Source organism: Staurois parvus, unplaced genomic scaffold (genome assembly GCF_062004578.1).
Source record: "Staurois parvus isolate SC_StPar_1 unplaced genomic scaffold, SC_StPar_1.0 ptg000162l, whole genome shotgun sequence".
NCBI classification, from domain to species: Eukaryota; Metazoa; Chordata; class Amphibia; order Anura; family Ranidae; genus Staurois; species Staurois parvus.
In genome coordinates this window covers 7,195,110-7,216,838 of record NW_028317958.1, presented here as the reverse complement: position 1 = coordinate 7,216,838, position 21,729 = coordinate 7,195,110, and the positions used below count along the sequence as shown (strand labels likewise).

Sequence of the window (21,729 nt, the reverse complement as noted above, 5' to 3'; positions counted from 1 at the left end):
TTTCTACACAATTAAACAATTGAATGAACATTTTCCAAGAGTGGCATTTCCATACTTTTTGCCAGGGGTTGTATGTGGATAAGGAGCCCTGCCTTTGTTTCATTTCAAATCTGCATTCTCATTCAATGCGGAAGTTCTGACCATAAGAGGCACATTGACCTACATAGATAACGGCTTATCTAAACATTACCTATGCTTTTAGAGAATTAAACACGGATACATCCTCTGTTTGCATATAGCTTATGTTCTGCAATCCTTTATACAATCCAAGCATCCAGCTCTCCAACATATACAATAACCTATTTGAAGTGCATGTGCACTAAACCAATGCATAAGCATTGTACAAGACCCACCAGTGTGCTGTAAAAAAAGGACCAACAGTGGATTTATCGGACCTGTTGAACAGAGCCGCCAATAACAGGGATGGGTCAACTTAATGACAGAAGCAGGAAAGCTAAAAACTTTGAGGGGCATTTATCAAATTTGTATCAAAAATTAGATGTACGTTAGCCTGCCTGTCAATAAGTAAAGTCTATTTGATTTTTATGTATTTGTGAACTGTGCACCTAGTACCCTGGGTAGGAAACCAAGATAGTTTTTCAAAAATCGGTGACAGTTACCGTTGGAGAGAAAACAAATTTTCAGTTTCAGAATTTCTTTAATTTTGTGATACAAGGACTGTGAGCAGAGCAAGCATGTACGAAAAGAACAGTCCAAATATTGTGATATGCCCAACGGATATACAGTATATATATATATATATATATATATATATATATATATATATAAAAAAAAAAAAAAAAAAAAAACCAAGCCGGGGGATTTAACAAGGAAAAAACACATCATAAATGCATCAAAAACACACCCCGTGATGCAGTGAGTCACATGTCATGTTTAAAAATGCACCACGAACGCTGCAAAAATGCATATGCATTTTTGCCGCAGATCTATGACAGTAACCCAACTCTCAAAATCTTGAAAGATCTCTGGGGGTGGGAGTTTTTTTTTTTTTTTTTCCTTTTTCCCCCATTCTTCACCAGATAAATGTAATGTTGTAGAACACCATGCATCTCATTTAGTGCAGGCACAGTACGACAATACACTCGATGTGAAGCAGTAATGTCATTGATGGGGCAGCACAGAAGGAGGAAGACAACGGCGTTATTTTTTTAAAGCCATGGTGCAGGAACGGGAGCACCTTGATATGATGGAGAGCGATTGCTTCCCTAAATACTTTTATATTGCATTGTTTACAAAAATTATTATATATATATATATATATATATATATATATATATATATATATATATATATATATATATATATTAGTGGGGGGCAGCTTTAAGAAGCGGTCATTGTTTTTTCACAGTGCTTCTTTAAAGCAGCCAATAGAGGAATTTATGAAGCTGCCTTTTGATAATAAATCCCTATCGCTGCTTTTGTTTAATATTGTTTTTTGTGCGGCAGATTGAGAATCTGTATACAAATACCAGAGCAGGACAGAACTTGATGCACGGAGATGGTATATTCTTTATCAGGCCAGCCATTACTTATACACTAGCCTTTCAGCAGCAAGAAACCATCTGAAACTTTGGTCTGTGTGACATGAAACTCATGGATTTATGATACGGGTCATTTCAGACATTTGTACCACGGCTCCTCCCATTTCCTCAGGCAGATCTCCATAGTAATGCATGTTTGTGTTTGTCAGAAACAAAATCTTATTTACTAGAAAACTGACAGAAATGCTGTGTGTCATAAATGATAAATAGGCCTATAAACCTAGAAGGCCAACAAGCAGAGGCTTAAAAGAGTCGTCGCCAAGCTAAAAGCAATGAGATCAAAACACAAGCAGACGACACAAAAATTCCACAATCACGTAGTGCATGAGCTACTTAACAATTTAAAAAAAAAAAAAAAAAAAAAAAAAAAAAAAAACACAGATTTGTCAGCTTCCATTGCTGACAATAGGGTGAGACTTGAAACTATCAAAATCGCATGACAAGTCACACCACTGTGACCAGGGACGATGGCATATTTTCATTGGGATGGTGTTATGCAAGATTTCAAAACAGACTAAAATTGGAACAAAATCTCTCACGTGTTTGTAACTGAAGACGTTTAGCCTATATTTAACCATTTGAGGGCCTGACTGATCAGTTCAGAGCCGACATAAGCCCACTGACAACTGTGGCAGTTACCACCATAGCCATGCCTCGACTGTCGGATACGCTGCACATGTGCTAGCAGGCGGAATGTAAAGCAAAACACAAGACAACATTGGCATAGCTAATATGGAACTAAACCCTCGTATCCTTTAGAGCAGGGGACTCCAAACTTACTTTAGGAGGGCCAGACTGGTCAATGGGAGCCGAAAATGCCCCATCCATGGTGCCAGTGGGAAGGAATAGCGCCCCATCCATGGTGCCAGTGGGAAGGAATAGCGCCCCATCCATGGTGCCAGTGGGAAGGAATAGCACCTCATTGATGAGGTCAGTGGTCGTAATAGAGCCTCATTAATTGTGTCAGCTGGAGAAGTGCCCTGAGGAAAAGTGCCCAGAGGGCCGGATAAAGGCAAAGGGCCACATCTGGCCTGCAGTTTGGAGTCCCCTGCTTTAGAGCCAAGGTAGCTGCCATCTTATCCTCTGTCTGATCTGCCATGGCGGTGCACATACAATCAGTTACAAAACCAGCCATTTGACAGCTTGACAAAAGTACAAGCAACTGTGACAATTATCATATACCACATACTTTGAATGTTAACCATTAAATCAATGGATTTAGTTTCTCTTTAAGGTCACACAAGCATCTGGGGCCATACAATACAAAATTCAGGCACAAGCAGGAGGCTTCTGAGAACTCAGACATGAATCTCCATCTCTCCTGGGGCTAGATTACATTTCTAAGCTATGTCTTTATGCCATCTACCCTAAATGGTTTTCCAATTATCTCTTGCCTCCGCCCATGCAAGATAGAATTCTCTACGGCTGAGGTTTAGGATTCCCTTCCCATTTGGTTTTGGGGGTTAATGCTGACTCATGGTACACAGCTGTGCTGCCTCTATGGTCTTCCAAGTTGATGTTGAACGACCTCTTTATGCGTTCTGGCAATTAAAGTACCTCCATATTCTCCCTGATGAAGATTATATTAGCTGAAACGCATTGGACTAGACTGTATATCATACGTACACTCAAGTGGCTCATGCCATGTTACTGTAATTTAAGACCAGAGGCACAAGTTGTTGGGGGATAGACTGTATATCATGAGTACATTCAAGTGGCTCATGCCATTTTCTCATTGTAATTCATGCCCAGGAGGCACAAGTTGTTTAAGAATATACAGTTTGAATGTCAGAGCCTAACGATCCTATTTGTATTGCTATGATTTTTAATGGAATCTGTATGAATTTTTTTTTTTATATACATTAATGTTTAAGTGTACAGCTGCATCAAAGTTCCATTGGAGACAATGGTATTTGTCCCCTCAACATGCTATGCGGTCAAAGGCTATGGCAGGTCGCAGCTGGACGAGGATGAGCAATTTAGCGAGTGGTAAGTTTAGAGCCCTGTGTGTTCAAGGTATTACTCTACACTGATGTGAATGTGGAAAACCCAAATATGCCTGCTTTTAGGGATGGACTATGTCATAGGGATCACACAACGAATGTCTTGGAATATGCATGCCTTGCTGCCTTCAAAGAACCGGGGAGTGCAAAAGTACTAATAGAGAAAAACAAGGGGCTCTGAGGAAGAGGCTAATCCTTGAAAACGCGTCAACCATTTTGGATGTCTATCATTCTCATCACTATTCAGAAACGCAGTGTGAATTGGACAGAGCGGGGTCATATGATCTGCTTATATTCATGTACGTTTGGGAGTAGAATACCTTTTTTTTAAATGTAATAAACATAACTTTTAAAAAGGTAATGCACAAGGCCTGTGCGCCCTCTGTTTTGTTTTTCTCTATTACTCTGCACTGCCTTACTGCAGAAACCAGAACATTTAACATACTATACAACTTCAGACACATTTTATGGGCACCTCTGAATCGTTCATGTAGATGTCAGTTTTTCTACAGCTTTAATGACTAACCAGGTACTCCTGTCTGCCTTGTATCCTGAACTTTGGAAATATCTAAAGACTACAGATGTCTAGTTATGGGGCAAAAATGGTCTGATGTGGAGAGTCAGATGAGGTCTGAACACTAGACAGGCACTTATATAGTCATCAACTTGCTGCACCTGTATCAGGCACTATGTCCCAACAGACGGGCGTGTTCATAAAATGACAAAATTAGTCATGCTGCCTACAGCAAACAAAGATCAGATTTATTGGCAAACCAGAATCTGAAAAAAAAAAAAAAAAAAAAAAAAAATATACAGCTTAGATCTGACTAGTTATACAGGCAACACCCCCCATAAACATGGAAATCAGCTCCATTGATCTTGTTAGGCTTCATTCACATGGGGGGATACGAGTGTGCATCCGGGTGAGGGCCATTTTTACCGACAAGGGGTTACATAGGAGTTCTGTGCATCCTTCTGCTGGCAGTCCCACTATCACTATTGTCAATTGGTATGCAATTCGGTCTAAAATTACTTAAAGCGGAACTCCTGGCAAACCTCTAAAACAATTCTCATATATATTTCATATCTCATATGTGTATTAACCTACTAAAGGATTTTTACTGTGAAATTGGCCCTAAATTGCAGTGTACCCCCAGGGTAACTATAAACGTATAACCTGTAAAGGGTTTTAAAGCATTGCCTATGGGCAATTTTAGGCACCGTAGTTTGTTGCCATTTTACAGGCATGCACAACTTTAAATTTTGACATGTTAGATATCAATTTACTCGACATCTTTTATATTGAGCAAAAAATTGTGTATTACATTATATTGTGCTTGTGTGCACTAAAATTTGGACCTCTGTTTGACCAGCTGTCAGAGGGCATGGAAGGGGTCAGGGGTTTAACAGACCCCTGATTTTTGCATAAGGAGTCCTGTTACTTGCCCAAAGCGATCGCAAGGGGTCCTGTTCACCTCTGTTAGCAATAACTGAAATTTTTTTTTCCTTTTAAAAATCAAAAAGAAATAAAATTTATATAAAAAGAATTTAAAGCACCCTTGCCACCCCATGCTCACGCACAAAAGCAAATGTGCACGTAGGTCCCGGACACACACGTAAAAGTGGTTGCATCATATATGAGGTATTGCTGGTAATTTAATAGCGAGGGAAATAATTCTAGTACCAGAGCTCACGTTTAGCTCTAAAAAGGGATAACCTATGAATGCTTTTAAAGGGTAGCCTATAGACAATTTCAGGAACCATAGTATATGCCATTTCAGAGACATGCACAATTTAAAATGTTGATGCTTAGCAGCTGTTAGCAAAAGGGTGGATAAAAAAAAAAAATTTTTTTTTTTTTTTTTTTTTTTTAAAATCTGATTTTTTTGATTTATATAAAATTTTAATAAAATACTTTGAGTAAAAAAAAAAAAATCTAAAGATAGTTTTCTATTTGATACATTAATATTTTAGTTTGTTCAGCATGAAATGGAGTTTAGTTATGTAGCATGAGGCTGTATATTCTGCAAGGTTTACATTTTTGGTAAACACATTCAAATGAATCCAAGCGGAGATAACATGCACTGCATTAATGCATTCACACAATTTCACAGTAACCATGAGAAAAAACCCTTGGAAAAAAAAAAAACAATTTTTGAGTAGTTCTCCAGCTATGTGTGATTAACCTAAAATCGGTTGTGATATCGCTGTTTTACTAACCTGACAGCTTATTATTCTATAAAAAGGAAACCTTCATTTGGTTTGCAAATATTAAAAATTCTAACTACCAGCAAGAATGAGTAGGATTCCTTACATTTAAAGAGCACCAGTCATTTTAGATCCATCATGGCAGCACCTGTTAGCAGGCATCTACTCACCTGCTGCCACCACATCCCTCACCTTGTTGTGTCACTGTCGCATCACCAGCATCCCAGGAGACTGTCGGTGAGTCAACAGCAGGTCAGAAGAGGAGCCGCTGCAGGACAGAGATGACGGTTGCTCTTTACAAATTATGATTTCAATCAAGTCTTTTCACTAGCGATTAAGGGCTCATGTACATGAGCAGCTCTTAAACTCGAGTTTAGGAGCTTTTGGTATTTTTTTGCCAAATCTCCTAAACTCAAGTCCATAAAAGCCTGTGTCCATGTACACAAGCTTTAAGCAGAGTTTAGGAGCTGCCACGCTTAGGGGAGGTTAAACCAGCCTCCTGAACGTGGAAGAATCGCGTTCAGGATAGGAACGTGGAAGAATCACGTTCAGGATAGGAGCGTTTTGACCACGGACTGTGGGAAAAGGCAAATCGTGGCAAAACTGCAGCAACCGTGATTTTGCCACAATTTGCATTTTCCCGCGGCCGGTGGTCAGAGAGGGCTCGTGTACATGGAGCCTTAAATTAACTTGATTTAAATCAAATCCACCTGCATTAGCATGATGATGTACTATAGATTGCACTGTTCTCTGCGAGTAGAAGATTAAGAAGGCTTAGTTCCAATTTATCTAGTCATTCGAATCTGAACAGTCAGAAATTATCTCCAATTTTCAGGTTTACCTATGGCTGGTAAACTGTCACACGTGAAATTCTCCTATTACTCTTCAACAGACGAGCGAACACAAACTACACCCACAGAAGTCGTTCTACAATGGACCACATTGTGGTTGCCGACAACCCTAACCTGCTTCCACCAATTTTTTATTTTTTTTCTTCCACAGGATGCAGACAGAAGAGAGCACTGGAGGATCAACTTCTGGGAAATTCCCACCCTCCATAGGGAAGACCTCATCAACCTTGGGTTTTTCTATGAAATTGATGAATTTTGTCATTCCCATTTGGTTTTCTATGGATAACTTCTTTTCTGTTTATTTAGATTCCTAGACTCAGACAACAGCTGCTGTGACATCAGTGAAGATGAAGTCAAGACCACCACTTCTAAGTAGTATATAATTTATTGCAGAGCAGTGTAGTAGTAGAGTAGCGTTGTGCAGAGTTCCGTCATATGGAGTAGTATACAATAGTGTAGGGTAGGGTTTAGTGTAGGTGAGCAGGACAAACTCCCTGTACATGAGACCACAAGACAAAAAAAAAAAAGTTGGGAAAGTCACGACCAACCTGAGACTGCTTGGAGGCACGGACAGTAGTATGCATACGACGACCTATACTAGTCAATGACAGGCAATGGCTGTACGATGGTAACTGCACATCCATGCGTTTAGTTACGTACAGAGACAGATGTGCACCCCTGAAGACAGTTTGTGTCCAGGGCTGCTCATCCATCCCTACATGCAAACACGGGATGAGTGGTGATCAGATTACAGAAGCATTGTGTCACGGATTTATGCAGGGGGCTGGTTCTCTGTCACCGTACAAATGAGCCCTAAGGATTGCTGTGGAAGGCGTACAGTTCCTTAGGCACCCAGAATTAATCCAACTTTGTTACAAGTAGCAGCTTCAAAGGACAGGCCTCTTATCAGGCAGACACAGTGCTGAAGGGAAAACAGCTATACAGAACAAAGTCCAGCTCCTAGTACACAAAGCATTCATGAGCTCACAGACCTTGGCTTCTGAAAGGACAAGTTCACCTTTTGCACAAAAAGAATAAATGCACATTTTTTTGCAGGTAAAAAAAAAAATGTGTTTCTATTATTTCTGGTTGCAGGAGCCTGTAAAGCATTGCACCAGCGATCAGCAGGGAGGGAGGGTCTGCAGCACTGAGAACATGTTACACGCTCCACCCTAAAAACGGGTGGAACCTGTAACATGCTCCTGAAGGTGAAGCTTACCTACCTGCTAAATGAAAAATTAACATAAATTTGTTTTTTTTTGTTTTTTTAAATCCTGCCACTTTGTTGCAAGTATATCTTACGTCTCCGGAGATGCAGAATATCAGTCTCCCTGCTACACACTGTGGTTTCCCCACTCTGGCTTGAGCCTCTTTAAAAAGGTCATGCATTAGAGTATAAAAAAAAAAAAAAAAAAAAAACAACCACCCCTTGACACTCTAATCCCTTTAAGTACAAGGTGAAGAAGGCTTGCGACGGCTTTTCTAATCCAGCTCCTGGCTTGAAAGTGATCTGGTGGCTGTAAAGCCACCTATTAATTTCACTATGCAGATAGCATGGTGTGTCCAACACCCCCCCTCCCAACTGCATAGTTCCTGGGCTCTTTCCACTCTTACCCTAGGTTCACACCAAAGTGTTTTCTGCAGCATTTTGCAGAAAAACAGTACAGTCCATTTAACATGACTTCCTATGGGACAGGTACACATCTCTGCATTTTCACCCGATGCAATTTTTGGAAAGGGTCAGGGACTTTTTGGTTCTGTAGACTTCAATGGGAATGCTGCAGAAAAGCATGTATTGCATTTTTGATGAATGTTACGTTAAAAATTTGCCTAGAAAAAAAAAAAAAAAGGGGGGGGGGGGGGGAGAAGAAGATAGTAACCATAACCACCATTGCCCCGCACACAGCCACATATGCAAACACACACCCAGGGTATGCACATGTGTGTACACCACAAACCTCACGTATTACCGAAAATGATTCTAGCGCCAGAGTTCCCAGGTAATGCTAAACTGATGACTAATAATGGCTTTTAAAGGGTCACCTATGGTCATTTTTGGGTATCGTACTTTAGCAATATCACAGGTGCATGCAATTTTAAGAGCCTTGACATGTTTGGTATCCATTTACTCAACGCAACCCCAACTTTTATATTTTCCCAAAAAAAAAAAAAAAAAAAAGTATTAGGTTTATGTCCGCTAAATTTTATTATAATTTTCTGAAAATATGCATTTGATAAACAGTTGCGCTTATATTGGACAAGATAAAAAATTGCTACTATCATCTCTTAATTCTATGGGCTCTATGCTTTCAGAAAATATAGAATGTTCTTGGTTAAAAGTCATTTTACGGCCAAAAATGCTACATGTGTGCAAAAAATATATTGCTCCAACGCCAAAGTAATTAAAAAACAGACGCTAAATTCACCGCACGCTCTGCGTATACAAGCCATAGGCTTTGACACATTCAGACTCTGTACAATTTTCTGCCATATGTAGGCCCTGTGGGGATACGGTATTGTCAGCTCCCTCTCCACACACCAGTCAAGTTCAGTCACAGTTTTTGGCGGTAAAGAAGAGAATTATTTCTTTATCGCAGTCTCCAGTGTCAGAGAACACAACTGCACTCTAACACAAGTGTTCAGTGAAAGTGCTGAAGGATTTATCTGTGTCTGCACTTCCATTGTACAATAATATATCAGCAATCATCAACGTGCCAGGCTTTTCTCTCAGCTCATCCACACTTCAAGTACTTGACAAGTGGTTTGCAAAATAACTGTAGCACAAAAACAAACAACCAAAAAACACACAACATGCACAAAAAAAACAAAAAACAAAAAACAAAAACAAAAACACTCCAGCCCCAGAATGACTCATTTGAAACTGAACCTTCTATGGCAAATGAACAGTCCACATTGTTTTGCATTCCCCTGTCCCCACAACAGGAATGGCTTTAACTCCTTCCCAACCAGCCCTGGCGTACCTTTTAATAGGACCTGTGCACAAGGGGACTGGGAGGATCAGCAATCATGTGACCACTAATTGGCTGTCACATGATCAAGAGCTTATCCCACTGGCTACCAATCATTTTGAAGAACCCCCTAATAGGTGGGTGAGATCCATTTGGGGGGTGTGGTCTGCTTGACACCATGCTAGGTTTTGCAGAAATACAGTACAGTCCATTTAACATGATTTCCTATGGGACAGGTTCACATCTCCGTGTTTTCACCTGGTGCGTTTTTTTGGAAAGGGTCAGGGACTTTGGAACGCAAAAAGTTGCATTTTTGTTTTTATACACTTCAATGGAAATGCTGCAGAAAAGCATGTTTGAGTTTTTGATGCATTTGTGCCTTTTAAATCTGCCTAGCAACAAGAAAATTAAAAAAAAAAAAAAAAAAAAAAACCCACACGCATCAAAAACGCAAGTGCAAAAACGCAGCTGCAAAATGCAACGCATAAACAGCTCAAACGCAACCTGCATAGGTGTGAACCTAGCCTTAAACACGGGTATCACATGTTACGTGGTCTTAAAGGGTGGACCTAAAGTTTATGGAAATGCTCCCTTAGCTACGTTCACATCTATTCATGTTGGAAGCCGGCACAAAATCGGACACTTTCCCAACACGCATAGAAATGCGATGCCCATTAGCAGACGCATGGCAGTGTCAGTTGCTAATGGTACCCCAACACATCTGCAACATGTTCGTCAGCACCACATGCTTCAGTGTGGTGCATTTAAAAAAAAAAAAAAAGTGTAAGACTGGATTGAATAGACTGCCCTACATGCAAGCGTACAATCCAAACGCACACGTTCCTGTGTTAAAAATGGCTGTGTGTATAAGTCGGTGCTGCAGCAACTGTCGGCTGGAACCGAACAGAATCAGCAAGGGAAAATGTCACCAGAAAACCGAGGATCACCAATATGGGTCCAAAAGTTTGAATGAACGATCACATAGTTACAGCAAGGCAATGTTTCGGAGTATCGCAGGACCCCTTCATCAGGCATGTGATGTCACGTTGCCTTTCTGTAACTATGTGATCGTTCATTAAAACATTTGGACCCATATTGGTGATTCTCGGTGTGCCAGTGACATTTTCCCTTTCCCCACATGCAACACGCAGGAGTGCTGAAAATACGCACGCACTTAGTCGCACCTGTAGGTGTGAATCAAGCCTTAGACAAATATCCACTCTGATCCTGTTGCTGGTGACAGTTTAGAATTTTCCCTTGCTTTCAGACCAATGACAAAAACAAACAAGACATGGACAGGAATCAAAACCTGACAGGTGTTCTAATCCTTCCTGGCTTCATCCAAGATGTAAAAAAAAAAGAGAAGGTTTAGATACACTTCAGGAGCAGCATGGTCATTAAACAGAGCAGCTGAGTAAATGCAGCTTCACTGCCCTAAAAAAAAAAAAAAAATAAATACACACACTATTAAGTAGTCAAAGAAGGTCAGATTCCATCAGAGGCATCTCACACAGGTCTTTTGCATCAGGACAGGTGACCTTTAAATATCTTGCTGGCCACAGGATAAAACACTGCAGAATTCTGTCGGCACATAAAGTCAAGGACATAGGGACTCTCCTTGCCACATTCCAGGTGTAATTGCCCTTTGCAATCATTTGTTTAGCTGCATTTTATACAATCGCCCCACACGCTTCTCGCTACATACCAGGTCTAAATATCAGAAGCCAACACAGAAAGGAAAAACAAATAAACACTGAACATTAACCCTTTCTAGCATTAAAGCTCAAAGAAAATGGTGATCAGGCATTGCAGCAGACCTGCACCCAGCTCTTCTACCTGTGTGCAGACCACACCCTGCCTCACCTGCACACCGGCTGGAGAAGTTTCCCGCACCTTTCTCATAACACACAGGACAAGGGATCCAGACAAAGGCCTTGTAATCATTCCACACATCCTCTCACCACACAGAAGAGCCAAGTGTGACACAGACAGAGGTCACAGGGCTGCCATAACAAAACAACAGGTGAGCGAGGGGCAAGGCCTACCACACATACCTGTCTGATCACCGTGCCAGGTGTAGACAGCAAGCAGACACGTACTAGAGCATGGAGAAGATCTATGGATCATACATAGCACATAGACACACAGGGATCCTCGAGATTGCACTGACACACGGGGATCCCCCCACAAGAGCATCAACACACCATGGTCACTAAGAGTATATCAATACACTGGATCACAGAGTAGATCAATACTAGAATAGTATATTACTATATTGGATCACAAAAGTAAAAATCAAACTGACAAATCCATCTTAGTATAAGCGGGGCGAATATAAAGATATCAATCATCACAAAGTGTTTATAAAAGACAATAAAGGGCTGCTAAGGCAAGAATGCAGTGCAGAAGACCTGCGTTCCGTGCCCATTTCCCACAACACATTTCTATCGGTTGCCCTTGCGATCTGCAGTGGGAGTCAGTGCAAAATTAACGACACTCCAAACGCAGGTTGCCAGCACTGGATCACGTGGTACTTTTGTTCCGGTTGCAGTGCGTTTCCAGAAATAGTGCATACACTACTACTGCGGTGCGATTTCAGCCCATTTTAAAATAAAATGAATTGCACAGAAACCACACAACGTTCCTGTGCGATTCACATGCAGTTCCTAGTGTAAGCGGGCCCTATTCTCATTGACAAAGAACTCAACGTTCCCTACGCCGAAAACCTGGGTCATGGAGTTCACAGTGCAGGTTCACATTGTAGGAGGTAAGTGACCCTGATTGAACAATAAGGCCTCATACACACTAAGGTGTTTGCCCAGCTCTTCCCCTGGCAAGAGAAAAACTGCATTTTTGCAAACACGATTAGGCGCATCAAGTGCTTGCATTTTCATTTAATTGGCCAGAATATTCATTTATTCTGGCCACTGAAATGAACACACAAGCGCTTGATGTGCCTAGAGCAAAAAGAGTGTTTAGCCACTTTTTTAACGCGCTCTTCTCCTGAACGGACCGACTGCATTTCTTCCTGCCTCTAAACGCCTGTGTGCATTGACACATAGGCTAACATGGAATAGCGTTAAGAGACAGGAAAAAAAAGGAAGTAAAAACGCCCTTAAAAGTGGCATTTTTGATGCACAGGGTGCATGAGGCCTTTAGGAATTACAATGCCTGCTCAATCATTGAGTCATTTAACCCCTTCCCATTACAGTGCATGCCAAGTCCAAACTATTTGTGTTTTGGACAGCGTTGGGAAGAGTTAGCAGCCCTGTCAGGTTTTAATTGCGGTCTGTGTCTCCCCTGGAGAAGTGCACTCAGAACATGGTGAGGGAATTCCTATTCTGAGTTGTCACTGGAGCAGGAATAGAGGAGATTACAGAGGACACACCTGTTCTGATGGCACGGTCTGTCTATAGGGGAGGGAGAAGAGAGAAATCTTTGCAATGGAAGACAGCAAAAAAACTAAATAAAACACGACATTAGATAGGCTTTAGAAAACAGACAGTAAGGCTCATTAACCCAACTAATCAAAATACTATTAAAACCGAACAGATTAATGAGTCAGGAATGATGCATTTCACAGGTTCACATCATGGGAGGCAAGTGATCCTGGTTTATGTCCTGAACATTGAGAAAGATGTGCCCTACCCGGTCTTCCAGTGTTATGGAGACATTTAACCCCTTCCCATGAGACCGATACAATTCTACTCTGCAGGAATGAATGAACTCCTGGCTTGGGTTCAACCTTCTCTGGCTCTGTAGATGGTGACAGCAATGACAGAACCCAAACTAAAAGTTCTACTAAATCCTTCCTCAGTGTTGGCGACCTCTAGACACCTGAAAGGAGGCGACCCACCTATGGACACCTGAAAGGAGGCGACCCACCTATGGACTCCACTCATCTAAGGAAAAAAAACTCACCTATCGACATCTGGTTGGAGACTTCCCACCTACAGATGCGACCCACCTACGGGCACCTGGAAGAAGACAAACCATCTATGGGCACAAACTATCTGTGGACACCTGGAAGGAGATGACTCACCTACAGATGCGACCCACCTATGGGCACTTGAAAGGAGACGACCCACCCTATGGATACCTTAAAAGAACCTACTCACATATGGATACCTGAAAAGAGTCTACCCACCTATGGATACATCCCTCCTATGGGCACCTGGAAGGAGACGCCCCTCCTACAGGCACAACCACCTATGGACACCTGGAAGGATATGCCTCATCTATAGGCACCTGAAAGGAGATGACCCACATATAGATACAACTCACCTATGGACACCTGGAAGGTGATCCACCTATAGTCACCTGGAAAGAGATGACCCACCTACAGACACAACCACCTATGGATACAACCCATCTATGGGCACCTGTAAGGAGATGATGCATCTATAGGCACCTGGAAGGAGATAACCCACTTACAGACACATCCGACCTATGGAGACGACCCACCTACGGACACTAGAAAGGATGTGACCCAACTTTTGACGCCTACGTCCACCTGGAAGGAGACGACCCACCTACGTCCACCTGGAAGGAGACGACCCACCTACGTCCACCTGGAAGGAGACGACCCACCTACGTCCACCTGGAAGGAGACGACCCACCTACGTCCACCTGGAAGGAGACGACCCACCTACGTCCACCTGGAAGGAGACGACCCACCTACGTCCACCTGGAAGGAGACGACCCACCTACGTCCACCTGGAAGGAGACGACCCACCTACGTCCACCTGGAAGGAGACGACTCACCTATGGACACCAACTTGATGTTCTCCTTCTCCAGGAACTCCAGAGCCACAGAGACATTCTCCAACTGCATCTGGCTAAAGGTGGGTCTCTGGTGGTACTTTCTGTACATCCTCTTCTGGCTCAGCACCTCCAGTAGGGCAATCAGTCGGAGTCCATCGCTCAGGTCGGTCTGCAGGTTTCCGATCCTCTTGTTCACACATTTCAGGTGCTCGTTACACCAGCGGGTGAAAGTATTCTGCTGGATCTTCTTCCATGGAGCGTCCTCCGCCAGGTCCTTCTCGGTCACCGGCATCGTGCGGGAGATGGAGGAACAGAGCGCTGCAATGAGTCCGTATGCTGGAGCTGAATGCCGCTGTCGCCGGATCGGCTATTTCTGCACATGTGCGACCGGACTCCGCCCCCCTATCCAGGTTCTCCCACCTCGGATCATCCATTGCTGGGTGAGCGGTGCCACCTGCTGGGGGCCGGACTACACAACGGCTACTGACAGCCCGAGACCTCTCCTCTGCATTCCATCAGTGACAACACACGTGTGATAATACAATGATCATAATAATAATAACTTTTATTATTGTTATTATTATTACTATTTCATTTACTTCGAGAGCTATAAATATGCATTTGTTGATTTAAAAAATGCTTTAAAAACTTGTAGGTTGGTATTATTATCGTTGTTATTATTAGTAGTAGTCAAAACATTTGTAAAATTAGTTTGGGAGCTGTACCTCTGCATTTGTCGATTTGAAAAAAAAATCTGATTAAAAAATCTTTTATTATTATTATATTTTATTATTATTTTGTGGTTACTGAATTAATTTTATTATTTAAAACATTTGTAATTTAATTTGGGAGCTATACCTTTGCATTTATTGATTTAATAAAACATCTAATTAAAAAAAAATCTTGTATTATTATTATTGTTTTGTGTTTGATGCATTATTATTATTTGTTAAAAAATTTGTAATTTAATTTGGGAGCCGTACCTCTGCATGTATTGATTTAATAAAACATCTGATTAAAAAAATCTTGTATTATTGTTAACAATCAGGGGCGGACTGACCATTTGGAAACTCGGGCACTGCCCCTGGTACCTTTTTCATAGGCTTTTTTGAGTTTGGGCAAGGACACAGGGGCCCCATGATCCCCTATTGCCCGGGGGCCCCATGAGTTGTCAGTCCGCCCCTGTTAACAATATTATTATTGTTAGAACATTTGTAATTTAGTTTGCGAGCCATACCTCTGCATTTGCTGATTATAAAAATATCTTGTATTATTATATTGTTGTTATTGTATTATTATTATTATTATTTAAAACGTTTGTAACTTAGTTTGGAAGCTGTACATCTGCATTTCTTGATTTAAAAAAAAATCTGCTCAAATGCAAAAAACTAAGAAATTATTTTTTTTTTCCTTTTTCTCATTATGGGTGTATTTATTGATTCCTATACAGACACCATCCTCGATGCAGAAGTCAGACAGCTAAGCGGTGGAGTTTTGTAGCTGGGTGGGCAGAGACTGATGGGGATTCAGAGACACGAGTTCCCCATCAGCTTGGCTTCCTTTGTGATTTACAACAGGCAGTGGGTGGATCCATAGCAAATAGACAGCTTGCTATTAGCTATGGAACCCCCCCTCCCCACTGCCAATCACAAGGATAGTGTGGACCTGATAGGTTACTAGTGTTTCAGCTTTCCCAGCAGGCTTCGCCCACTGTCAGCATCACTAGTAGCAGAGGTTGTTGGCTGTGAAGCCGGCAGTGTCCTTAACAACCAGTGACAAGTGGGGGTGTGGTAGCAGCAGCATACACAGAGTACAAAGACAGGCACTTTGTCTGTCTCTGTACATCAGATTACAGCTGGTCTTATTTACCTCCAATTTCATTATCTACAAACTGGAGGTTACTTTTTTAGTTTGATACAGTAATAGCCCATAGCTGCCAATTGTTCCTTAATTGGAGGGACTGTCCCTCTCTCTGCCTGAATTTTCTCTCATTTTGCTCCAATGTATAGAGTTCTAAAAATTATTTACTATATTAATAGTGTAAAGCAGGGGCGTCAAACTCAATCCCTTCATGGGCCACATCACCATTATGGTTGACCCCAAAGGGCCAGTTGTTTTTATAAGACTATATAAACGTATCTACTCTTTATCATAATAAATGTAACACCCTGCTATAATTCAGATTGCAGGATGTTAAAAGAGACACAAAGTGGCAGTGCCCTCAACTCAGTGGCAGACACACTCTAGTGAAAAGCTTTATGGACTTTGTAGGCTGTACCGAAGATCTTTGCTGGAAGAGAGTGAATAGAAGAACTACATTTCCCAGATTTGCTGGCATGTGGGCAGAGGCAGCCACATACAGAAGCCTGGGTACCCGATAACAGGAAATGAGCTGGGAAAAGTTGGAAAGTTGGAAGGTGGGTGTGAGGGGAAGGCTGTGTGGAGAGCTGGAGGACCGGACCAGGCCACGGAGTGTGAGAGTGGAGAAAAAGGGAGGAATAGCTGACCGCTGACATCACCAATGAGTCTGGAAAACTATCCTATCTGCTGGAGAAGTTTAATTCATGCTCTAAGTCAGGGATATTGAATTAAAAATCATGGAGGTCCGATTCATAAAATTTTCTGCTAACAGAGGTCCAAATAGCTTGTTTGTTTGACGACTCACATCACAGCCCTCCACAGCTCTGCCCCTCCCATTTACATTATAGCCCCCCTGAGCTCTGTCTCCCATTTACATTGCAACCTCCCCTCAGCTCTGCTCCCCTCATTCACACTGCAACCTCCCCTCAGATCTGCTCCCCTCATTCACACTGCAGCCCCCTCAGCTCTGTCCCTCATTCACATTCCACCCCCCTCAGCTCTGCCCCCCATTAACATTGCATCCCCCCTCAGCTCTGCCCCCCCATTCACATTGCAGCCCCCCTATGCTCTGCTCCTCCTATTCACATTGCAGCCTACCTAAGCTCTGCCCCTTACATTCACATTGCAGCCCCCCAGAAAGCTCTGCCCCCCCATTCAGACTGCAGCCCCCCTCAGCTCTTTCCGTCATGCACATTCCACCCCCCCATCAGCTCTGCCCCCCATTAACATTGCAGCCCCCCTCAGCTCTGTCCCCCATTCACATTGCAGCCCCCCTCAGCTCTGCCTGCATTAACATTGAAGCCCCCCTCAGCTCTGCCCCCCATTCACATTGTAGCCCCCCATGCTCTGCTCCTTCTATTCACATTGCAGCCCCCTATGCTCTGCTCCTCCCATTCACATTGCAGCCCCCCTGAAGCTCTGCCCCCACATTCACAGAGTAGCTCCCCTCAGCTTTGCCCCCATAACTCTGCCCCCCCCATTGACATTACAGACCTCCACAGCTCTGGCTCCCCATTCTCACTGTAGTCCCCTCACTCTCCTACCTTACTCGGTTACACAAGGCGCAGAGAGCAGGAGGAAGGACAGCTCTAGACAGAGGGCGGGAGACACAGCAGCTTTGGATGGAGGATGGGAGTTACTGGATTTAACTTTTCAAGTGTCCCAGCAGGTGATTGGTTGCTAGGATTGGCTTACAAGTGGATTTTCCAGCATGACCGATAAAAAGAAACGAGAAGATCCACGAAAAACGGCCGACGGCATTGCCCCACTAACGGCGTGAATATTGGCCGATTTTTCGTGCGGACGAAAATTCGGCCGATAAACGACCCGTCTATGGCCTGCATAAGTCAAAAAGGCTGGTAGTCAAAGTATATGAACAACTCCTTTAATTATACAAAAACATATAAATATAAAAACAGACCACACTCCAAGAGTCTCGCTTATTCCTCCCAATGGTTGTCAATCAAAGCCATATATTGTAAACATTTAGCATATACTCTTCGTAGATTGACCATAACTGCTCAACATATTGAATTCAAATATCTTTAAATCATCTTCAACAGTAGATATCTCCTGTATCACATTATGCCACTCAAAAGAAAATATGATTGGTAAAAGCCCCAAATGGATAATAATGTGTAGTCCAGAGGAGGATATCTTGTACACAATGTAATTCACGGTGACCTCCATCTTACAATGAGATTGTAGCATATTGATAACTCATTAAGGACAAATATTGAAGTAATTCCAGAGTAGTTTACAGACTTTATGTAAACCAGAGGAGGAAATAAATCAACTATACATGTCCTTACCTCCCTCTAGCGCTTGACAATTAAGAGCACCACCCAGGGAAGGATTCGTATACTGAGTTGTGGCCTTTCTCATACATCAGTGTGCATTGTTGTACAAAGTCTGGTCCAAACAAACACATGGGTCATCAATTGAGTAGCATTTCATGAGACATGAAAGGCAGTCCATAAACATGTAATAGTCAGGAAATTCCTCAGGAGTAGAAGAGTGCAGAGCAGCAACAACTGTTTGTGACTTCCTGCCAGTTCTGGAGGTCCATATTTGAATCAAAGCCCCTCTTCCGCTGATGCATATAAATGAAAGTTTCTGGGTTGGCTCCTGGAGCATGTTGTAAAGACTTCACAGCCGGGGGTCCACAGCACATGCCTGAACTGTCCTGCACATTGTGAATGGTCCTGCAGTCTTCTGGGACCTGTCAAGTGTCCCAGAAGACTGCAGGGGCGGAGGAGGAATACTTCCTCTCTGATCACATAGGCAGTTGAAGAAGTGGGAGCGGGTATCTGTCAAAACCAGGTACCCCCCCAAAAAAAATAAAAATAAAAATAATGTGCCAAAAGTGGAGCAGGAGAGGAGACGTAAAGCAGAACTTCCCCTTTTGGGTGGATCTCCAACTTGACCTATATTTTATATAGGAAGTGATCTGTTAGTAATAAAAGATCTCCAACGGTGGGAGTTTGTATCCTTTGTGATATAAACTACAGATTCACATTCATGTTCAGAAATCCTAAGTAAATGTAAAGCCTTTATTTTCCCACTGCTGGAAGGGCTGTTGCTGGGGCCAGGTTGAAAATCCAGAATTGCCCAAAATAGGTACCATAGCAGTGTGGTTAGAGCCTTTCTTCCTCTCTGTCTGTCCCAAACTGAATGTGAGTAGGAAAGTGTAGTACATGGGATGTTGCAGGCTTTGCTAAACCCTTTCCGAAGCCTCTTGTCTCTGTATTTCTATCTAGCTTTTTTTTTAACTTTTACAGCACTGTCTATGTGAGGATGAACAGTCCAGGATGAAATCGCTCTTCCTCCTCATTTCTCACCTGCTTAATGACCACTTCAGCTTCACACACTGGCTCCTTAGCTGTAGAGAAGTATCCAGTTGTTAAATGATGGTCAGTTACAGTTGCTTCTGTTTTTGAGAGTGGCAGCTCTGTGACTGTTCCCGTCAAGATTATTTGCACTCTATTGCTATTGTCTTGTGTTATACTGTCTCTATGTATATTTAAAATCTTCATTAAAAATGTATTTAAAAGAAATAAATTGAGAGAAGTTCTATCCTTTCCCCACTTTATAATAAATACATTTTGTGTTCCCCTGTGTGTCTCCCATTCTTTTTGATGAACCAGAGGTTGTTATTGATGCGTTTTTTTTGTTTTTTTTATTTTTTGAAGGCATGTTTTGGTCCTTTCCCCCATTTGTGTTTACATATGGATAGGAAGGAATAAAATGTAAAAAGGAAAAAGCAAGGTATTGTCAAGAAAGTTTTGGATCCTTGTGTTTTGTTCGATTACCATTTCTGTTATTCTGTTTATTATGGGATCTGCATATCCACGTTTTTCTATTTATGTGTAATCCTGCTCTTGCAGTAATGTCATTGTGGATTCTGTATGTACTGTTCCATTTTTTCTATTATCTTGACAATAAAAGTTGTTTGGATTGAAAAATAAATATTTTTTTTGCTGCAGTTGGGCTTTAACACCTTGCCTTTTAGCCCTTTTAACCGGGGGCAGGATGGATTCCCGTATCACGTGACCACTGTCATTGGCTGTCGCAGTAGTCACATGATCAGGAGCGGTCTATGACAGTGCAGTCATTGTGCTGGGAGCGTGCAGTGAAAGCACTCTCAGCACAGAAACTTTGGCCATCCATGGATGCTTGTGAGTGGCGTGTAGGAGTTAAAGCTGCAAATGTACAATCCAAACACACACGTTCCTGAGTTAAAAATGGCTGTGTGTATAAGTGGGTGCTGCAGAGACCGTCGGCTGGAACAGAATCAGCCAGGGAAAATGTCACCAGCACACCAAGGATCACCAATATGGGTCCAAAAGTTTTAATGAACGATCACATAGTTACAGCAAGGCAACGTTTCGGAGTCTCGCAGGACCCCTTCATCAGGCAAGTGACCAATGAAGTGTGTCACATGCCTGATGAAGAAGTCCTGCGAGACTCCGAAACGTTGCCTTGCTGTAACTATGTGATCATTCATTAAAACTTTTGGACCCATATTGGTGATCCTCGGTGTGCTGGTGATATTTTCCCTAGGAGTTAAAGCTGACACACATTGCATTACATGGATGGCGAGAGGTTATACAGTTCTGAATATGCTTCAATGTTGTATGCAGATTTTTGCTAGAGTGTTCAAGAAACAAATATTTAAAACATTAAACCACAAATAATAAGGCAAAATAATTGAATTACACTCAGAATATTGGTATATGTGGTAGAGCCTAATACAGAAGGTAGATTATGCCCTGAGCAATGTTCTCATTTTTTCGTTCTTTTGTTGAATTGCTACATGGATAGCATTTTTGGAATGGAAATGGGTTTAGCATCTTAAGCGATATACAGGACACAAGGTAAAAACAGGAAACAAGGCAGCAGGAGGGCAGTAATACAATGAGTTTATACCGCTCACGGCCAGTCTGCACCGTCATGGCTGCCAAGATGACTTTATATCAATTTCATATTCTGGATGGAAATAAAATAAGCACAAAACAGGCCATTTAGAAAAGGAAGGGGATCCCTTTCCTGAGGAACATGTGGAGCGGAAGCAGGCTTCAGTCTAATTAAATCCCAGAAAGTTCAGTAAAGGTCTGCTCAGCAATGACTTGAAGGACTAGAATATTCTCATGGAGATTTCACACCTGCTACTTAGGGAGCAAAACTCTATCCAGTAAATATTATTATGGCAGCATGGAGATACGATGGTGTATGGGGCACAAACATTGCAATTTTATTCCCCACAAAATAGAAATAAATATATGTTTGTTAACAAATACAGGCGTAACCTCGGTTTACAATTTTAAATAGTTCTGTGGGACTTTTTTTATTGCGAAAAATTCGTAAAAAGTTAAAAAAAAAGTCTTTTATCTGTTCAAAACTCTTTATAAAGTGCACTTTAAAGGCATAAAGGGACATTATTAAAAAAAAATGTATAAAAGTATTGAAAACCAATTAATCCATTCCGGAGGTCAGAAAAAAGTCAAAAAAG

The 21,729-nt window shown here is 42.0% G+C and overlaps 1 protein-coding gene across 1 annotated transcript in view; it reads right to left on the bottom strand.

The window, feature by feature from the left end:
* The window catches only part of LOC149463049 (filamin-B-like), a gene marked incomplete at its 3' end in the record, with an annotated part of 254,729 nt that extends 240,052 nt beyond the window's left edge, over positions 1-14,677 (bottom strand). Inside the window, exon 1 of the mRNA XM_089676035.1 lies at positions 14,358-14,677. Within this exon, the coding sequence (XP_089532161.1) occupies positions 14,358-14,649 (292 nt within the window). The remainder of the gene's footprint in view (positions 1-14,357) is intronic.
* Between the last annotated feature and the right edge of the window lie 7,052 nt (positions 14,678-21,729).